The 21,134-nt window shown below is 38.2% G+C and overlaps 1 protein-coding gene across 4 annotated transcripts in view; it reads right to left on the reverse strand.

Moving 5' to 3' along the window:
* Positions 1 to 297: 297 nt before the first annotated feature.
* RNLS (renalase, FAD dependent amine oxidase) overlaps positions 298 to 21,134 on the reverse strand; it is a 329,554-nt gene continuing 308,717 nt past the window's right edge. For all 4 annotated transcript variants that reach the window (XM_006147597.2, XM_006147599.3, XM_006147598.3 and 1 more), the window contains one exon: positions 298 to 621. In XM_006147597.2, coding sequence (XP_006147659.1) covers positions 469 to 621 — 153 coding nt within the window. In that variant the 3' untranslated portion in view covers positions 298 to 468. The remainder of the gene's footprint in view (positions 622 to 21,134) is intronic.

The raw sequence follows: 21,134 nt of genomic DNA on the forward strand, positions 1-21,134 counted from the left end.
TCTCCACAGTTCGGAGAAAGCTTGCAGTTCAGTAATTTGCAAAAATATTGATTTGAGGACACACTCGAAGGCTTAAAATAAGTCCTTGGTAATAATCATTCTTTATTCAGAATTGAAATTTTCAAAAAAATAATAAAGGCTTTGGCATATGAAACTGTTACTTTGATTTAACGTAATTTTGGAGGAGAGTCACTTGTTATTCTTAAGCACCACCTCCAACAAGGAATAGCTGTGGCAATTCTATAAAGTAGGGGAAAGGTATAAGGTATGAGGAGCTTCCATTCCAGCGTGGGTGGCAACTATCAAAATTATAAGCTTTATTTTATACTACTCCATTCGAAAAGTGACAATAAGTGAAGAACAATTTTCCAGTAATTTTTCTCAATAGCATAGAAAACAAAATAATCAATAAGAGAAAAGTGGGAAAACAAAATCCCAATGTACCTGGAGAGAATAAGGATACAGGTACTAAATATAATTCTTTAAAGCTTCTAGAACACATAGGGCAGAAGTGATACAGCCATCAAAGTTGGACTGGGTAAATCCATCCCCTCCACACACCAGGAAAGGTTTGACATGAAGAATCATTTGGCCAAGAGGGTTGGCAGCAGCATTTGTAACCTGAAAAGGTAAAAAAATAAATAAATATACAATTGAGCTTTTGGGCTCTATAGTGCTGTCATGGCAACACAACCTGAGGAAGATTTCTTTTCCTGCAAAAATCAAGATTTCTCACAAGGAACACCAAAAACAATCAAGCAAGCAAACAAATAAAACCTGAGACTTCCTTAACTCCTCCCCTATCCCAAATGTTTACATTTACATTCTTACATGCTTAAATTTCTGTTACTAGATAAGATAATCAGAAGTATATTGAACTTAAAATTTATTAGTGCTATGACCTGAATGTGTATTCCTCCAAAATTCAAATGTTGAAATTCTAACCCCCAAGATGATGGTATTAAGAGGTGGGGGGTGATTAGGTTATGAGGCTCTGCCCTCATGAAGAGATTAATGCCCTTATAGGTCCAGGGTACTTGTTGGCTCCTTCTACAATGTGAATACACAGTCACAATCGCAGTTTACGAGAGAGCAGGCCCTCCCATAACAGTGAGAGATAAATTTCTGTTGTTCATGAGCCACCCGATTTATTATATTTTGCTATAGCAGTCTGTACAGACTAAGATATTCTTCCTTATCTCCTGCCATCCTTGCTTCCTTCCTTCCTCGCTTTCTTCTATACATCCCTTTTGTCTTCCACCCTCATATCTCCTGAGCACAGCTCTAGGCCAGGCCCTATGCTAAGTACAGAACAGCCAAATTTTAAAACTTCATAGCCAAAATCTCAAGATGTCTCAGTAACTAACTGACCCCAGAGTAAGGAGTGGCTTCTTTCTGTTATTTATTGAGCACCTCTTGTGTGCCAGAATGTGTTCTCTTTATAGATGGCATTTAATGAATGAATGAATTTGTTGTCATCAATCTGCATAGCTGACTTTCTACAGAGTCTGAAGAATGCATTAGAGTTTGCCAGTCATAGGAATGGGGGAAGGTCTTTGCAAGGAAAAAGGGTTCCAGATGTAAATGTCCAAGTCTATGGGTAAGAGAGTGAGGGAAATGTTTAGGAGACTGTGGGGCAGGTCACAGTGTGTGTGTGCATGTGTGTGTGTGTGTGTGTGTGTGTGTGTGTGTGTGTTGGGGAAGGCACGTGGCAGAGAGGCAAGATAAAAGAGAGAGCGTGTTTCAAAATTATGAGACTAATAAATTTTATAAATCCATCGAAAATGTGGAATTTACTATGTAATGAGCCAAAAGGAAGAGAATCATCTGAAGTCTAGCATTTCTTTTATTTTGTGGAGCCAGGTTCATAATATTTTAAATGATTAAGAAAGGCATAGAGATGATTTCCTGACAAAAATATTCCCCAAATTAGGACAGATGATGCTAATAAGCATTCACAACAGAGAATGAGTGGGAGAGGAATGTAGTTATTTTGGAAACTGATGTGGTTTGGCCATCGAATATCAAAAACTCCCTAAAAAACCAAAAATTACAAACTTAAATTGGCAATCTCACTTGGAACTGCTTCGCTATCTAATTTCAGAGGATGCCACTCACATAAACTACATGCAGTAGTTCTTATCTCTCCTATAGAGTGTTTTAATGAGGGTAATATGGTAAGGTCTATCAGAATTTGCTTGTTTAAAAATATGAAAAAAAAAATCAAGATCAAGAAATGTGAGCCAGCCCTGTGGCCTAGTGGTTAAGAGAGTCCACAAGACTGACCATGCAGTTTGAATCCCAGCACCAGTCACTTGAGAAACACACTGAGTGCATGTAAGTACATGTCCAAAATCCTGACAGGATGGAGAAATAGAGGAGAAGGGGGTGGAAATGACCATGCCACACCTAGGTGTCCATCCTCCTCCTTCTCTCTGTCTCTGGCAAGTGTATGTGCTTGCTGGTAATTATTAAAGATAATTAAGAAATGTGATAATTGCTATTTGGATTCTGGTGCTGAGATTTTTGTTCTGTACAGGCCGAGCTAGTTTATGCCTTTATACTTTTTTCAAAGCATAAAAACTTACATGCTCTATTTTGCTTTAAAAAAGAGGTAGTATTATTGGGTTGTCTGAAAAGCCATGACACATTTTTGCATAGAAAAAGATAGAAAAATATGTCATAACTTTTCTGACAACCCAATATTATTTCCTTGTTGAATTTCTAAAGATACAAACATAAAATATTAAGAGTATCCTCTCACTTTTCTGGAGGTCACTTTATAGTAACATCATTTACTGTAGATAGAGCAGATAATCTTGAAGTTAGCAGATAAGATCTTTGAGTGGCTAAAACAGACAGCACACAGGCACACAGTCAAACATTGAAGTACAGACCAGGGTGTTTAATTTGAGTTTTTAAACTCTTGTTTTAGGTAGAATCTTTAAAAGTTGGATTACTTGATTGGGTTATTTGATTGGGAGGAAGGAAATAACTAGGTTCCTAGATGATAGCTATTTCAGAACATGACAATTGATGGTTTGGAAATAAGGAATGCTATATAAAAATTCGAAAAACAGGGGGCCAAATGTTAGCACATCAGTAAAGTGCAATATTCTGTGAGGCTGATCCACATGATGGAAGGTTTCCCGTTCATGTCCAAAGACCTTTTGCAGAATGTACTGCGTGTACCCATGATCTGGGGCTGGCTGAGGCTGGATATGGGCATGGTGTGGAGATCTTGTATCGGAGGAGCTGAGTCTTGGTATCTCTTTCTCTCTATCTTTCATTTCTTTCACTTATAGAAGAAATAAATGAAGAAAAAAAAAAAGAGAAAGATGCAAGAAACCCATGAGTGAGAGAAGGAGCAACAGGAAGGCCAGCCTAGACTGCTCATCCTGAGCTCATCAGCAGGGACTTCTGTCCAGCATATTGTGGGGAGGAGAGGTTGGTGTGACCCACATAGCATCCTTATCACCTTTCATCTTACCTGTCCAGCTCAACTTCCAGGCAAATTGGGAGCAGGAAAGCTTTGGGTATACAGGAATAAAATACCTGAAGACAGAAAACTTGAGAGGAATTCTTTCCCAAAAAAACTCCCCTCTGGAAACTTGAACCCAAAACTCCTACTATGAATTCCACACTCCCACCCAAAGTAGAAGAGGGAAACTGGCATAGAACTAATGTACACCATAGGGAAGTGCATGTACACACAGTTACAGAAGTATAGTTCAAAGAAGTAGGAAGAAGTGACTATATCACCAGATGACTAAAAATCAAAGCAGAGCCCTAAGACATACAAGAAAACCAGGAAATACCTCCCCACTTCCAAAGAACATAATAACTCCTCACCAATAACGGACAACACACACACACACACAAACACACACACACACTCAAAGAAATATGGGAAAAAGAATTAAGAATATTTATTGTAACAAAACTCAGGAGACGCAAGAGGAAAACAGACAACCAATTCCAGGAGATGAGAAAATCCTTTCATGACTTGAGGAAGAGTTCCATAAGGAGATAGATGCCCTAAAAAGATTTAAACAAAATTTCTGAAGACAAGGAATATGATGTTGGATGTCAAAATCTCTCTTGAAAGTATTAACAGTAGATTAGATCACTTAGAAGAAAGAATTTCTGACCTTGAAGACAAAACCTCTGATTTAGTCCAAGTAACCAAAAAGCATAGAAGAATAACCATTAAAAATCAGGACAGCACATAGGAAATTCTAGACACCATTAAATGGCTGAATATCCACATAATAGGTATTCCAGAAGGTGAAGAGACAGGTAAAGGCATAGAAAATCTCTCTCAAAATATTAGGTTGGTGGAAAAGCAATTGCGGTTCTTGCATTGTTGAAATTTACCATTTGATATCAGATGAATTCTTTTTAAAAAAATTATTTTATTTAACTTTATTTATTATTTAACTTACTTTATTTCAATTTGACCAGAGATTAAAAAAGTGAAAGAGAGAGAGAGAGAGAGAGAGAGAGAGAGCGCGAGCGCAAGCGAGCAAGCTGCCAGGCCCGGGACTTGAACCATAGTTGCCCATGTGGGAGTCCAGCACTCTTAACCACCAAGTCACTTGCCCACCCCCAGATAAATTCTTAAATAAATGTAGTTATCTTACACGTCACTTTATTGTGTAGTTACCACTTTTTTTTTTTTTTTGAGAGATTTTCACTGTAGGGCGCGTGCGCTCGCCAGACAGACAGAGACATAGAGACAGAAAGCGAGAAATCACCCCCCAGGGGGGATGGTCACGCCACAATCCCTTCTCCTCCATTCTCCTCTCAGGATCTTGGGCACGTACGCACACGCGCCCGGCGTGAGTTTTAAGCCACCGGGTCCGGGACACGAACCGCAGTCGACTACGTGGGAGTCCAGCGACATAGCCATTACGCTAACTGCTGGTTCCTTGTAGTTACCACTTTATGATTTTTGCTAATGACTTATTACTTGCTGTCTATTTTATATGTATTTTAGACTATGGAAATGATGTTTGACAAAAGCAAATTTGGGTGATCTTATTTGAGTTCAAAATAGGTCGTAAAGCAGCAGAGACAACTCAGAACATCAACTACACAGTTGGCTCAGGAACTTTTTTTTTAGAGAGAGATTTTTGCTATGGGCATGTGTGCTTATTAGAGAGACAGAGAAAGACAGAGTGAGAAATCACTCTCTGGGGGGATGGCTATGCCGCATTCTCTTCTGTTGTCCTCTAGTGATTTCGGGTATGCACCCACATGCACCCAGCGTGAGTGTTAAGCAATTGGGTCCGGAACTTGAACCATAGTCAACTACATGGGAGTCCAGCCATGTAACCATTATGCCATTTGCTGGTCCCATGACTTAGGAACTTCTAACGAACATATAGTGCAGTGGTGGTTCAAGAAGCTCTGCAAAGGAGGTAAGCGCCTTAAAGATGAGGAGAACCGTGGCGCGCCATTGGAAGTAGATAAAGACTGATTGAGAGCAATCATCAAAGCTGATCCTCTTACAATTATAACAGAAGTTGCTGAAAAACTCAATGTTGACCATTCTATAGTTGTTCAGCATTTGAGGCAAATTGGAAAGGTGAAAAGTGGATGCCTCATAAGCTTACCCCAAATTTAAAAAAAAACTGGCACTTTGAAGTGTCATCTTCTCTATTCCATGCAGCAACAAAGAATCATTTCTTGACTGGATTGTGATGTGAGAGGAAAAGTGGATTTTACACAACAACCAGTGATGATCAGCTCAGTGCCTGGCTGAGAAGAAGCTCCAAAACACTTCCCAAAGCCAAACTTGCACCAAAACAAACAAACAAACAAAAAAAACCAAAACAAACAAAAAAACCCCCAAAGATCATTGTCACTGTTTGGTGGTCTGTTGCCAGTCTGATCCACTATGGTTTTTTAAATTCCAGTGGAACTATTACATCTAAGAAGTAATTTCAGCAAATCAATGAGATGCACTGAAAATTGCAATGCTTGCAGTTGGCACTGGTTAACAGAAAGGGCCCAATTCTTCTCCATGACAATGCCCAACTACACACCATACAACCAATGCTTCTGAAGTTGAACAAATTGTGCTTCAAAGTTTTGCCATATCCACCTGACCTTTTGCCAACCAAGTAACATTCAAGCATCTCAACAACTTTTTGCATAGAAAATACTTCCATAACTAGCAGGATGCAGATGTTTTCTGAGAAGTTTGTTGAATCCCTAAGCACAGATTTTTATGCTACAGGAATAAACAGACTTATTTCTCACTGGCAAAAATGTATTGATTGTAATGGATTCTATTTTGATAAAAAAAGATACGTTTGAGCCTAGTTATAGTGATTTAAAATTCATGGTCTGAAACTGCAATTGCTTTTGCATTATACTATAAATTAGCTGAAAATTTTCCAAATTTAGAGAGAGGCACGCAGACATCCAAATGCAGGAAGTATAAAGGATGCTAAATAGATATAACGTAAGAAGACCCTCTCCAAGGCAGGAGGAGAACTATCATAGTCAGATTGGTAAAAATCAAAGACAAAGACAATATTCTAAAAATGGCAAGAGAAAAATGCCAAGTTACTTACAACAGTGACCCCATTACAATAACATCAGACCTCTCAACTGAAATGATACAAAGAATGGGAAGACATATTCAAACTCTGAAAGAAAAACCAATTTCAGCTGAGAGTAGTATACCTGGCAAGATTATTCTTCAAATGGGAAGGAGAAATAAAAATTCCCAGACAAAACCTGAAAGAATTCAGCAAAACTAAACCAGCTTTTCAGGAAATATTTAAGGGAATACTACACCAGGAAAACTAAAGGGAGATAAACAGAATTAAGAGAACACAAAATAACTAGGAAAAAGGATAATTCCACATACATTGATAATAACAACAAATATTGGGGCTAAATTTCCCATGTAAAAAACTAAAATTCACAGTTAACTATTTTATACACAAGCAGGTTTAAGTACAAATTCACTAATTATTTGACAAACAGTTGTCTCCATAGGTTTCAATTTATTTATTATAACCATTATTTATTGTATAAAACTAGATTAATAGGAAAAGTCCAAAATGTTAAAGTAGCTGAGTCTTTCTTTGAAATGAATTTAAATAAGACTAAAACCAAGAATTTTGCAAGCCTGTAAATCACTAAATCACTGACTTTACTATGTCTTAACTTTTAATCATCTCTTTCCAATTTTGTTTGTTTGCTTTTTTGAGGACTTATTTCTTTATGCATAGTACAGTACTGTGGTCTTACAAGAACTCATAGTGAGTGAGTAAAAGTTTTCTTTTTCTCTCTCTTCCTAATGAGCTATTGTTATGTACAATTTTACCCGTCTCTAACTGGACCAATGATCAATACCACAGATCTTTTCCGCTTATAAACTCTTACTTCCCACAGTCTTCTACATGGAAATTACAAATTCTTCATTCATTGGCTATGTTAACATTATTTTATTTTATTTATTCATTTTTTAAAAAGGTTTTTGCTATAGGGTGCAAGTGCTCATCTGAAAGACAGAGAGAGACAGAGAGACAGAAAGTGAGGAATCACCCCCCAGGAGGGATGGCCATGCCGCAATGCCTTCTCCTCCATTCTCCTCTTGGGATCTTGGGCACGCACGCACACGTGCCTGATGTGAGTTTAAGCCACCAAGTCTGGGACTCAAACCACGGTCAAGTACATGGGAGTCCAGAGACAAAGCCATTACTCCAACTGCTGGCCCCGACATTATTTTTGTTTTTAATAATCCATCCTCATTAATTTATGAGACTTTTTGTTGTTGATTTTAATCAATTCCTTTTTCTTTAGAACTGTATTTCACAGTTAATAAACAATACATAACTTCCAGAATGACCAGTGGAATGGGTTTCAAAAGTTCACAACATAATATAATGTAAATGTTAATGGTGGTGACTATGTTTATATCCCTGATTTGCTTATTACATACTGTATAAATGTTCTTAAAGACCGTTATTTATCCTACAAAGATGTGTAATGAATAAATGTAAATCACAAATTACAATAAATATTAAAAATTAAAGAAACTCAAAACTTAAAAAACAGACAGGATCAGAAAGAAGCCTGCCAATCAGGGGTCATTCAGTGAAAGGCAAATAACTTTCTGGCCTTTACTAGGCCCTGAGGGCAACAGCTATGAGATGTCCTTCAATCATTAACGTCCATAGTGATGGGCCCAGTTTTCAAGAACCAATTTTAATGTGCATAAAGTATTCATTGCTTGCATCTGTTGAATGTTTACCACATGTCAAATGCTTTATATACACACTCCATTTAATTCACACAGCAACTCTCTGAGGTGGTTACTGGTATTCTCATTTTATAGCTGAGAATGCTGAGACTCAGAAAGATTGCTACTGGTCAAGAGACAAAGCTAGTGGATAAAGAAACAAGGATTCTAAGAGAACAGGTGAGTCACATTTCCAACAGTTAAAGAAACATTTCCATAAAGTTGTGTTACACACAACAAAACAAGGATGTCTGATTAGGCACATAGATTTAGGTATCTGGGACAGTCACACAAATAGAATAACTCATTCATATATAGTCATACACATGTGTGTGTATGTATCTATGTAATTTTTTTGAGAGGTTTTTGCTATAGGGCGCGTGCGCTCGCCAGATAGAGAGAGATAGAGAGATAGAAAGCGAGAAATCACCCCCCAGAGGGGATGGCCATGCCGCAATCCCTTCTCCTCCATTCTCCTCTTGGGATCTTGGGCACGCAAGCACACGTGCCCGGCGTGAGTTTAAGCCACTGGGTCCAGGACTCGAACTGCGGTCAACTATGTGGGAGTCCAGCGACATAGCCATTACGCTAACTGCTGGTCCCTCTATGTGTAATTTTTATAACAGCAAAAAGATAGTCATTTAATTTCAGGCATCTGGAAAATTCAGATAAATGGGATAACTCACTTATGCATTTTCAAACATATATACATACATACGTGTGTATCTACCTCTGTATAATTTATACACACACACACACATCTACATTTGCAATAAAACTTTAATACATTCTGCTTGATGTCCCTGTACAGATCCACTGTAGCACCATTAATATTATACAAGTATTATGCAGGAGAGAGCTTAAGGAAAAAGTTCTGCCTAGTCATGAGCTGGTAATTTATCAGTGCTCTGTAATTTAATTTGAGAGTGGTAAATGTCAGATGCCAGATCACATGGCTGGAAAACTGGGCCACTGATTAGCCGGTCGGCAGTTTGGATGAAATCAATCTCACTGCATTGAGGTGGAATCACCCATTTTGCACTTACACAATGAGGAAAATATGAAAACATGGAATGTGTTGGCAAACTCCTTCACCCATGCGAAGTAAAGAACCCAGCAGTGGAGGAGCACGTAATTGTCAAAGCCACAATCTCTCACAATAACGCAGTCTTTGGCTATGCTTCCAGCCACAGTGAGGAACCACAGCTCAATGACTGTGTTTAAGAGAGATGTCAAGGCTGGAACAATCCCTTGGAAATCCAGGTTGCTTTGGTTTGTATGTGTGCCAGGGCTGATCAGAAAGAACTCTTGCCTCTTCTAGAGTAGCTAATACATTGTTTCTACAAACTTAGGGGATGACGGGGCTGGAGCAGAAAAAGTGGTTTTATTTTTAAATGATTTAAACCCATGTGGATATGTTTTGTGAGTTCTCTCCACCTGCAGAACTGGATGTAAACTCCTAAGCCCTACATAGAGAGCAGTCTATAACCCAGATTACCTCTGTTCAAACCCTATCTCCCACCACCAGCTCTTTGATCTTTGTGGTATGCTCTATTTATATAAAAACAAAGGGTTCTTCAAATGGCTTTCTTTGCTGTATTTCTGGGACTCTGAACAAGTCATTCAGCTGGGTGATGCTGTATCATCCCCCTCTTTTCCTCTTTTCTGACAAGTAAATTGCTTATTCTTCAAGACACAGTACAAATGTAACCTGCCTTGAGGTCTTGCTCTGCCAGGCAAGGTAAGTGCCTTTTTTAGCATGTTATCTATACCTATTATCCTACATGCTATTTTGTACTGTATTTTTGTCCATACCTGTCTCCCTTCCTAGACTGCATGCTCCTAAGAGTATAGCCTGTGATCCACTAATTTTGCACTCAAGGCTGAGGACAGTGCCTAGCCCAATTAAAGTGTGCAATCAATGTTTACTGAGCTAAAAAAATAGAAGACAGCATTGTACAACAGTGGATCAAATGAAAGTTTTCACAGGGAACCATCTACACATAAAGTGTTATTCAGAGGTTCCTGTAGAACTGGGCAGAAGCTCAAATGGAAGAGCTATTGTATTTAGAAGGCCCTTGAAAACCATGAATGAAAGGCTGTCCTCTGGCCTGTGAGCTACTTTATATGAGTGTCCCCTATTAAGTCAAACCACACAAACTTACTGATTCTGAAGGCCAAAGTGGCAAAATAGTGTCATTTAAAAAAAAATATATATATGAGCATATCTAATGGTTTCTTCGTACCATGATTATTAATTGTGAAAGTTCATACATAAAAGCCCCTTTGGAGTGAAAATGAATTAAAGATGAAAAGAAATATGGAGGCAGACAAGTAGGTTGAATATTTCCATAAAATAACAGCTAATAACCAGTCACAAAATAATCTGGCGCTGCACAAGACAGCACACACTTTGTCCCATGCCCATGCTGACAGCTGAAGCATATCCTTGGGCTACATACAAGATGTTTATCCACACAGAACAACCTCATTTGCCTGGCCAATGAGTAGCTATGTTTTAAGTTGCCCAGTTCCAGATGGCTGTTTGGCCCATAATGTGATGACTTAAAGCCAATCTTCTGAAACATGGCACTGGTTGATGTTCAAGTGTGCCAGTCAAGAATTAAGATCTCTTAAGTTATAATCCTAGATGTGTGACTAACTTGATGAAGGAAACAACCTCTGAGAAATCCAGCTCTTGCGAAGAGGATAGAGAAAGATAGCAAGAGAACAAAAGAGAGGCAGGACGTTAGTGAGAAACAGATATGGCTTATTACCTGTTGATGATGACTTATATAGTATTCTCAACTGGATTGGTCTGAGAAGTATTTCATGATGGGTAAAGTCTTTTTACAAGCAAAATGAGAAACAGTGATTGACTGTTTTAAAAAATAATTAGAATATTAATAATAATTGGGAAAATCATAGAAAAGATATTGAATGTTGAAGCAGGGAGATTAATGTCTCTGTATTGACTGACATGCATGGCATTCCCTTTTGAAAAAGCAATACTGTAAAGTTATATGTAATCCAATGTAATATAAAGAAGATTATAATGATAATAAAAATAAAAATAAAATAAAATAAAAAGAAATTCAGCTCTTGCTGCACTCCCTTCCCTGCTATGTTGCAGATGTGAATTGAACCATATTTCATTGACTCTAAGACACTTCAGTTGGAGGAAGTACCTATAGTTTATGTATCAATGAAAAAGAAGAAAACATGTTGTCAACATGACACAAAGCTTTATTTTATATTTACCAGAAAATTATTTTAGACTTACCTGCATATAGACCTTTGTAAACATAAGAAGGAAATGAAAGAGAAATATACTGGGTAAGCCTTTCCAAAAACTTCTTCAAACCCAAAGGTCCACTTCTCTGAACCACTCTGACTCAGGGTCGAAGAGATCTAATGTGCATGCTCTTCCCCAACAACCTACCCTTTGTGCTGCCCAGTGTGCTGGCAAGGTGGCACTTCCTGTGAGTGCTCTACTACACTGTTCTTCCCGGGATCTTCCTCTGAGCTGCTGGCATCTGTCTTACAAGTTTGGATTATGTATTTTTCTCTTTTCTGGGAAAGAAAGGTCATCAGACAGCATCTAGGACTCATATTCTTTCCTCAAATGGCCCTTAAATAATTTGTTAATTTAAATATCAAGGTTGCAGCTGCCCACTATGAAACCAGCAGAAATAACCAAATTCACATGTGTGAAAACTACATTTTGCCTCCTGGTGTGTGCTGACTTGATGGCATCTTACAATTGATGAAATAAGACAAGTAATTAATAGGGTGAGGGAGGAGGCATAGTGAATACTTAATAGCCAATTAATAACAACTTAAAAGATAATGAATGAGTGGCAGGGTCTTTTAAGCAGAGCCTTTTCAGGTAAGCAGCATTATGGTGTCAGGACTTCTGATGTTTTTAGCATTGCTGGTTTAAAACCTTCCATTTTCTCAGCTTCCCCAAATGAGCAGCCTCAGGTGAAACTGACAGAGATAGACTGGTCATCAGAGAATCGATTTGTTCATTTACAAAGGTAAATGTACCGATTCCACAGCCAAGTCTGGTTGTCTTCCTTCGCCATTCATCTTGGTAGGCGAATTTCCCCAACTATATCATAGATTATTGGGGTGACACATGTGCGGCAACTCCTGACAGACATCACTGATCAATTGTGGCATTCCTTTCCACTGAGCCCAGAAGGGGCCTTAGCAGTCTTCTCACTTCATTGCTTCAGACAGCCACTACTAGTCAATTGGAGTTGGCACTCAAGAGGAACCCTATATACAAACCCTGGATCAGAAGATTACAAAGCTAACGTGTAATCAGAAATAAGGGATTTAAATAGTTTACTTTTTTCCCCTGTTCTCATTAAGCCATGATAGCCTGACGCCTTGCCTTTCTCTTTACCAGAGATATTTTTTCAATGCTGAGGAATAAGATCACATTAGAAGCCTTTTCCACTCGATGATGCTGAGACCTAATTACAATTCCTTCTGATAACCTTTCCTTCTGATAACCTTCTAAAAACTCCCCTCCAAACCACTGCCCATTCAGGGGTTACAGCAGGCCTTTGACTATCCTGTGAAAATAAAAATAAAGATGTTTCAGCTACAACCATAGTTTTCCAAAATTGCACACTAAAAAAAATATGAGGGCTTGGGTCAGCCAGTGGCATGGTGGTTAAGGCGGCTGGATCTCAAGAGGCCCACTGCATGGTTAGAGTGGACCCAGTGGCTTGAAAAACGTGCTGGGTATATATGTGTGTGTGTGTGTGTGTGTGCACGTGTGTGTACCCCAAATCCCAAAAGCACAAATGTAGGAAAAAGAATTGCCTTCCACTATACAGAGTGCATTCTTATTTTCTTTCTCTGGCAAAATTAAGAAAAAGACAATATAAACGCTTGTGGGAAAAACAGAGTAGGGGAGATGACTCAAAACTTTTGGAACTTTGAATTAAGCCCTAACAAAAACAGTAAACATCGTAGTTAAGCGATCAGCACAGTCCGGATTCTCCCAGCCTCTGCAACCAGCTACTGTGGTCTTTGCAGCCTAAACCCTGAGGCTGGGGCTTCTCTTTTCAGGTGTAGGTCTTGGAATGCAGTTGTTTCTAAACAAGACTGTTTTGATTTAAAGTAAAACTATTATCTAGGATGCAACCTTTTTTTTTTTTTTTCCATCAAGCTATCATTTTTTGTGTAGGGGAAATGTCTTTGTGGTTTCGTCATCTGCACTTGCTTTTTAGTTGAAGAGCTTAATGGTGGAAAACCCAGCAGTTCTTCAGGCACTGAAACAGCCACTGTTCGCATTAAAGGAAGGCACCTCTGTAAATTACCATTTTTTTCTCTTAATAGCTTCATATTTCGTGGGGCTTTATCTTTGCTTGTAAGAATGACCCTGATCACTTCCAAACATAAACGTGTATAAAACCAGTGATTCCCCTGATATTGATCTATCTCTCAGCTGCATGTGAAATAACGCACATTAAAAACAAGCAGCAGCAGCCAGGTGCTGTAAAGACTGTAGATAATCATACTGCTTTCTCACATTACATTCGTGGGGGTCACTTTAATTAGCCTTGAGTATCCCCGACTCTTGACAGCAGATGGAAATGCCTAAACCATCATTTCTACTTTTGATACATGGCATTTATTATATTTTTAAAATCAATTCCAGTGCATCAGGGTGACTCAAATCATCTCTAAATTCAGGGGACTCTGACCATCTCCTAGTTGCACTCACTCAGTTGGGGCAAACTCTGAGTAATAATCGTCTTACATTGGCATTTGTGCTGCCCATTGTGCGTGTGAGGTTTGAGCACACTGGCGATAATGAATAGCTGTGAAGGCTGGGATGGTATGTATGAGCTGATTCATATATTTTCTCACTTCCTTGCCTTCCTTTACTCCGCAGCCAGTGTAAACCTGAAACCATGCCATGGTACATAACCAGCAGAAATGGAATATTTGGTTAGCTTATTCTTTTATAACTCCTGTGCAAAGCATAAAGGTAGTGGTTCCCAAAAGCCAATCCTTGGCAAGATGAACAAAAAATAAGAATTATGAGCTTTTTCATAGAGATAAGTGTCTTAAATGTACAACATTTATAAATATGTTATGAAGTTATATCTTTTTTATTATTCTTTTCCTGAAATTCTTGTAGCTATGTTTCTACTTTTTAAGTTCTTTTTAACATTTTGAAGTTTATTTATTGTTACTTTCATGAGAGATGAGAGAGAGAGAGAGTCATCCCGCAACAGGTCTTCATGCTGTGATCCACCCTCAGCCTCAGCTGGCCTGGATGGCAAGCATGTACGTTTACACCTGGCATGTTTGGGGAGGTCCGATGTCAGGAACCCAAGATCTTTCCCAGGTAGATTCAGTTGTGTTACTGCTGTGTCACTACCTGGTCCCACTTTTTAAGTTTTTAATTGTGGAATATAAAGGTGGCAATATTATACCCGTTTGTAAAACATTTAGAGGGGTTCTACTAGTCTGTGAAATAAAAATGCCTGCAAACACTGTTCTTGGATGAGATCTGATGTGGTGCAGTGCAGAGTCCCTTTCAGCCTGAAGAATGTTTTCCATAAAGAGAGGGGTTGGAGGCCGAATGTTTTCCATAAAGGGGTTGGAGGCCAGCAAGGGGCTAAGGTAGATTTTGAAAAATTGTCAGTAATCTCTGGTAACGCTGGGCAACTGACTTTGTTTTGGTGAGCGGCTGAGTGCTTTTTACAAATGTAATGCAATCTTGAGTAAGACTTAATTCCCCAAAATGTGCACAATCCTTCTTTTATACAAATATCGAGATAAAACTAGAATCTGGGATGATACAGTCTTCACTTGTTCATCGGTGGCTAGATATTCGGGTAGTAACCATACATTGTTTGGAGAAAAATAGGAATTGGGGGGGAAAAAGATTTAACCAAATGTGGAATAAATATTTGCCTTCAAGTTATATGTGCTCTAGAGGGTAAATGTGGTTCCTATTGATTCTTTGTATATATTTCTCCATGCTCACCATATTCCTAGGCCACTGATTATAGCATCTATCACACTCCTGTTTATAAAAACAGGGAGAAGTGTAAATAAATGAGGGTGAGACCCAAGCACTCAGAATGATGGGCTGTTGGTGTTGTGTCAACAGTGAACAATAATCAACCACTAAGTGAATTTCCATAATATATGAAAGGCAGATATAGGACACAAAAGTTGAGTACAGATTTTTTTTTTTTTTTCAACTATACAAGATGTTTTCTAGTGGCCAAATTAAACTCCTTTTTCCTAGTTTTTAAACATCCCTCTGGGGTTTGATGAAAATCCAATAAAATATTGCTGATTCGTCTACATTTAACTCAGCATAATGAGATTTTGTAAGAGATATTTGATGTTTAAAAGTCTTTTGAGTCCTCAGAAATGGCAATCCATGGGGGTTGTGACTTATTCATCTTTGTGTTCCCGGTATCTATTACCCCATTGTACACGGCTGGTGTTGAATAAATGTTTGCTCAAAGAATGTATGCATGTGGGCCAAAAGAAAACAGATTCAAACTTTGAAAGTTTTACTTTCACAGTGTTCAAATGGTCTCTAAATGTGGTAGAATTTATTTTTTTCTCTATTAAAATAATTTTCTTTGGTTTCTAAATTTTGCCATTTCTTTTTTTTTGGAGAGGATTTTGCTATACCATGTGTGCACTCACCAGAAAGACAGAGAGAGACAAAGAGATAGAAGCGAGAAATCACCCCCCATGGGGGAATGGCCATGCCACAATCCCTTCTTCTCTCAGGATCCTGGGCACACACATGCACGCACCGCCTGGCGTGGGTTTAAGCCTCCGGGTCCGGGACTTGAACCATAGTCGACTACATGGGAGTTCAGTGACATAGCCATTACGCTAACTACTGGTCTTGCCATTTCATTCTAAATAACCATGTTATTATTTTTCTTCTATTTCATTACACTTGGGACCTGACCATTGTACCCTGGCCCTCCCAGGACAACAACTTTTCTGTTAGCCACCATCCTTGCTCTGACACTTAAGTCATTACCTGCAGGAAGTGGAATTCTCCTGCCTCTGGCTTACCTTTGAACACACCAGGCAAAGGCTCCAGGAATATATGTCTGAGTCTGAATTTCAAATAGGATGTGAAGATAGTTGTTACTTGTTAATTCATGCTAATTTCATAAAATTCCATTGTAAAGAATACCTTGAGAAATATGTAAAATATTACTAGATGGCTGTGTATGTGTGAATATAAATAAGTATGATGGGCTGCACACATATCTACTTTATTTATTTATATTTTTAAGAGAGTTTTTTTTTTTTTTTGCTATAGAGTACATATACTTGCTGGAGAGATAGAGAAGCAGAAAGAGAAAAATCACCCCCACGGGGGATGACCATTCTGCAATCACTGCTCTTCCATTCTCCTCTTGGGATTTTGGGCATGTATGTACATTCACCTGGTGTGAATTTTTAAGCTGCTGGGCTGGGACTTGAACCACAGTTGACTAAGTGGGAGTCCAATGATGTAAACATTACACCATCTGCTGGTCTCTTATTTACTTTAATTTCGAAGGGTGGAGAACATGGTGACACGGTCCATATTGTTACCATAGTATATGGTGTGGCTAAGCTGTAGCGAACATTCATGGACACAAAGTCTACGTAATCCCTTGCATATCTTTCTTCTGGGAGACGGAAAATATTAGGTTGTTGGAAAAGTTGTGACATATTTTTATACACAATGTGTTACAGCTTTTCCAACAAGCTAATATGTTTTTGAAAGCTATAGGTGAGAGAGAGAGAGAGACAGAGAGAGAGAGAGAGAGAGATCTTTTTTGAGTGACCTGGCCTGTCTCTATCTTTTCTTTTCTTTCTTTCTTTCTTTTTTAAAGACAAGGTCTCACTTATGTCATAAGTCTCCTATTTCAGTCTCCTAAGTAGCTAGGACTACAGGTATGCACAATCATACCTGGCTTTAGGGTGGACCTGGAATCGAACCCAGGCTTCTTAGGTGCCCTAGCCGCTGATTAGTAGTGTCAACCAGTGCATGCCACCATGGTGGCCTGTCTACATGGTTTAAAAATTCTTAAAACAGTTGATTCTCTATGCTTATATTTTTGTGGTACAACAGACATCAGATAAACACAGAATATATTTATCAAGAAAATATATAAGGATTATTTCTTAACCATAATTTCTTATTATTGATGACACATGATACTCAGAACTAGAATGATAAATTGAAATGCCACATTAATCTATTGTTCAGTACATTTCCTTGAATATTGTACCTCTTTGTCCACTTATTTTTGAGGCTCTCAGTTCTCTTATGCTAGTTTTTCATATTCATTAAGAGCTTTATCAACACATGGGTGCTTTCCTGTAGAGACGGCATGTTTTTAATTGGCTCTTATGTATTGTTGATGGTCATCTCATCTTTCCTCTGTTCTGCTCATCTCTCCAGTGTTCTATTATATTTAATGGTGATTTCATAAGCCCATTTCTTTGTTGTGCTTTGGGGAAAGGCTGGCGTCTATTGCAGACTCCTGGCTACAGAGCTCTGCATCTGGTGCTACAGAAAGCTGCGGTAAAATTACTACTGGCTGGGATGCCCTAGGTGTGAAGAAAGTGATGTGGTTGGGCCAATTCTCAGTGGAGCTTTTCACTTTATTGGTATTTGTCTATTCTATTTTAATAAACCATTGGGTAGAGGCAGGCAGAATGAGCCACAAATCAATTATATGATCCATGTAGCAGCTTTAGTGGACTTGAACTGCAAAGGACATACAGTGCTGAAATTGTATATTCAGATGCAGAGGCCTACATTAAATTTGTTTAGATATATTCTGCTTTTTAAAATCCGGAAAGCACTGGAGTGGACTATTTGGAGGAGGACTTGTTCGGAACGTGCACACAGTAGAGAATGCAGTAGAGAATGGGACACTATTTTCTCCAGCACTGTTGCAGTAATAACAGATGAAATACTAGTCATATCATATTTCCATTTAGATTTTAATTTAATAAACGTTTTTTGTTTTTGCCTTTCAGCTACTTTTAGTATATTCATTCATTCATTCTTCAAATATTTCTTCTGTTTTTGGTAGTTGCTGAGCACCATGGAAAGTATAAGGGTAGAAAAATTGGTTCCTTTCCTTAAGGTTATTTAATAGATATCAAATCCTTTTGTTTTTATCAAAATATAAGTATTCTACCACCATCTCAAAGAATCCAGTTGCTTGGGGTACTTGGATACAGAGGGCCAAAAATGCTTCTGAGGCTGAGCCTAGAGGTAAACTGGAAGTCATTCTTTCTCCTCAAGAGTGCCTCCTCATTAAGTTCCCTGTTTAAGTGGATAGTTGCTTAATTACCCACTGATTCAATCTTTCTACATCCTCTTTCCCACCCTCTATCCATTCTTCTTCTTGAGACCTAGAAAGAAGCAAGTCTACTGACATTTCTTTCTTGTTCTCATTTCTGTTAAATAGACCCAACAGCCTTATACCTGGGCTGTGAGACTGTGGCAAAAAAGAAGACAGCCATTTTTATCTTCAGGTCTAGCAACAATATTCCTTCTCCTTTTAATAGTGTGAACATAAAAGTCAACTCTTATACTTTCCAGGGAGACAATAATGGAGGATAAAAAAAACACAGGTGGTTTTCAAAGTCATCTTAATTTAGGCATATATTATCCATAGTAAAATTCACCCTTTTATATGTAGTCTATAAACTTGATAATGTATACAGTCAGGTAACCTCCACTTCCAACAATAAAGAGAAAATTTCTATTCTATCAACAGCCAACATTCCCTTGTGCCCTTTGTCATTAATCCATTCCTTCCAGTCTTATCCTTTGACAACCACTAATCCATTTTTTTGTCACTACAGTTTTGCTTTTTCTAGAAAGTCATTATAAATAGACTTTGGGTCTGACTTTTCACTTAGATAATGCTTCTGATACTCATTCACGGTACTGCAAATATGATCAGTTTGTTCTTTTTTTAAAATTACTGAGTAGTTTTTCATTTATGAATGTATAATTTGTTTACTCATTTTCCAGGTGATGATATCTTGGGTTCTTTCCAGTTTTTTTTTTTTTTTTTGCAATTATTAATAAAGCTGCCATGATCATTTGTATGTAAGTTTTTATATGGATATTGCATTTCATTTATCTTGGGTAAATCTCTAAGAGTGGGATTGCTGGATCACATGATAAATGTATGTTTAATGTTGTAAAATGTTGCCAAACTATTTCCCAAAGTTGTTGTGCCATTATGCATTCTCAGCAGTAATGTGTGAGAGTTCTATTTGCTTCCAATCTTTGCCAGCATTTGGCATCTGCTGAACTTTTTATTAGAGCTATCCTTGTATGTCATGGTGTGTCATAAAGCTTTAACTTGCATTTTTCTAATGATCGATAATGCCCTGTATCTTTTTGTGTACTTGTCATCTTCCTTTCTCCCTTTTCTTTTTCAAGAATTATTTAATTTAATTTTATTTATTCATTCATGTATTTTAATTTGATGAGAGAGAGAGAGAGAGAGAGAGAGAGAGAGAGAGAGAAGTAAGCCAACAAGTCTGGGACTTGAACCATGGTCAGCCACGTGGGAGGGTCCAGCACCTTAACCACTACACCACCCTCTCCCTTTTTCTGTAAGGTAAAATACACATAACTTAAAATCTACCACTAGTAACAGACATTGGAAAGCACTAATCTGTTTTCTATCTATGGATTTGCATATACTTGTTATTTCACATAAATGAAATTATTTGGGATGTGGCCTTTGTTTGGCTTCTTTTACTTAGCATGTTTCTAAGGTTCATCCATGCTGTACCATATATCAGTACTTCACCCCTTTTTATGGCTGAATGATAATCTATTGTATGTATAAGCCACATTTTGTTTCTTCATTCTTGTTAATAGACCTTTGGGTTGCTTTCACATTTTTTGGTATTTCAAATACTGTTGCTATGATCATTGTAAACAGAGGTTTTTCAACGTTTTTGAGTATATACCTAGGAGTGAAATTGCTGAGTCATATTGCAATTCTGTGTTTAACTTACTGAGGAACTGCCAAACTGTTTTCCATAGTGGCTGAACCATTTTACATCCCCACCAGCAAAGTACAAGTGTTGTATTTTAGTGCCTTTACCTAACGCCTATAATTTTACATTTAAAAAATTATAATCATCTCAATGTTCTGAAATGACATCACACTGTGATTTTGATCTGCATTTACATAACTAATAATGATGCTGGACATATTTTTATGTGCTTATTGGTCATTTTTATTTTTCTTTTTGGCAAAATGTCTATTCAAGACCTTTGTTCATGTTTTAATTGGGTTATTTATTTGCTGCTGAGTTGTAAGAGCTTTTTTTCTTTAATGTATTATGGATAGTAGACTCATATATGTTTCATAAATATTTTCTATTATTCTGTGTATTGTCTTTTTGCTTTCTTGATAATCGTTGTAGTTTTTTTAGTTTTTATCTTTTCCAATAGGGCATGTACACTTGCCAGAGAGAGACAGAGAGAGGAAAAATGAGAAATAGCCCTCGGTGGGGATGCCAATGCCACAATCCCTTCTCCTCCATTCTCCTCTTGGGATGTTGCGTATGGAAGCACACGTACCAATTGTAATTTTTCAAGTTACCAGGCATGGAACTTGAATCGCAGTGGGATATGTAGGGGGTCCAGTGCTCTAACCACCACACCACCTGGTGGTCTCTCTTGATTGTCTTTTGAAGTACAAAAGTTCTGTACTTTGGCCCCGCACCAAGGCTGTGACCGGCGGCGGGTCCTGTGCGGGCCCTCCCGGGCCCTGCGAGCCACCCCCTCTCGCCCCCGCGCCAAGGCGGCGGC

The sequence above is a fragment of the Tupaia chinensis genome, unplaced genomic scaffold (genome assembly GCF_000334495.1).
Source record: "Tupaia chinensis unplaced genomic scaffold, TupChi_1.0 Scaffold000217_1, whole genome shotgun sequence".
NCBI classification, from domain to species: Eukaryota; Metazoa; Chordata; class Mammalia; order Scandentia; family Tupaiidae; genus Tupaia; species Tupaia belangeri.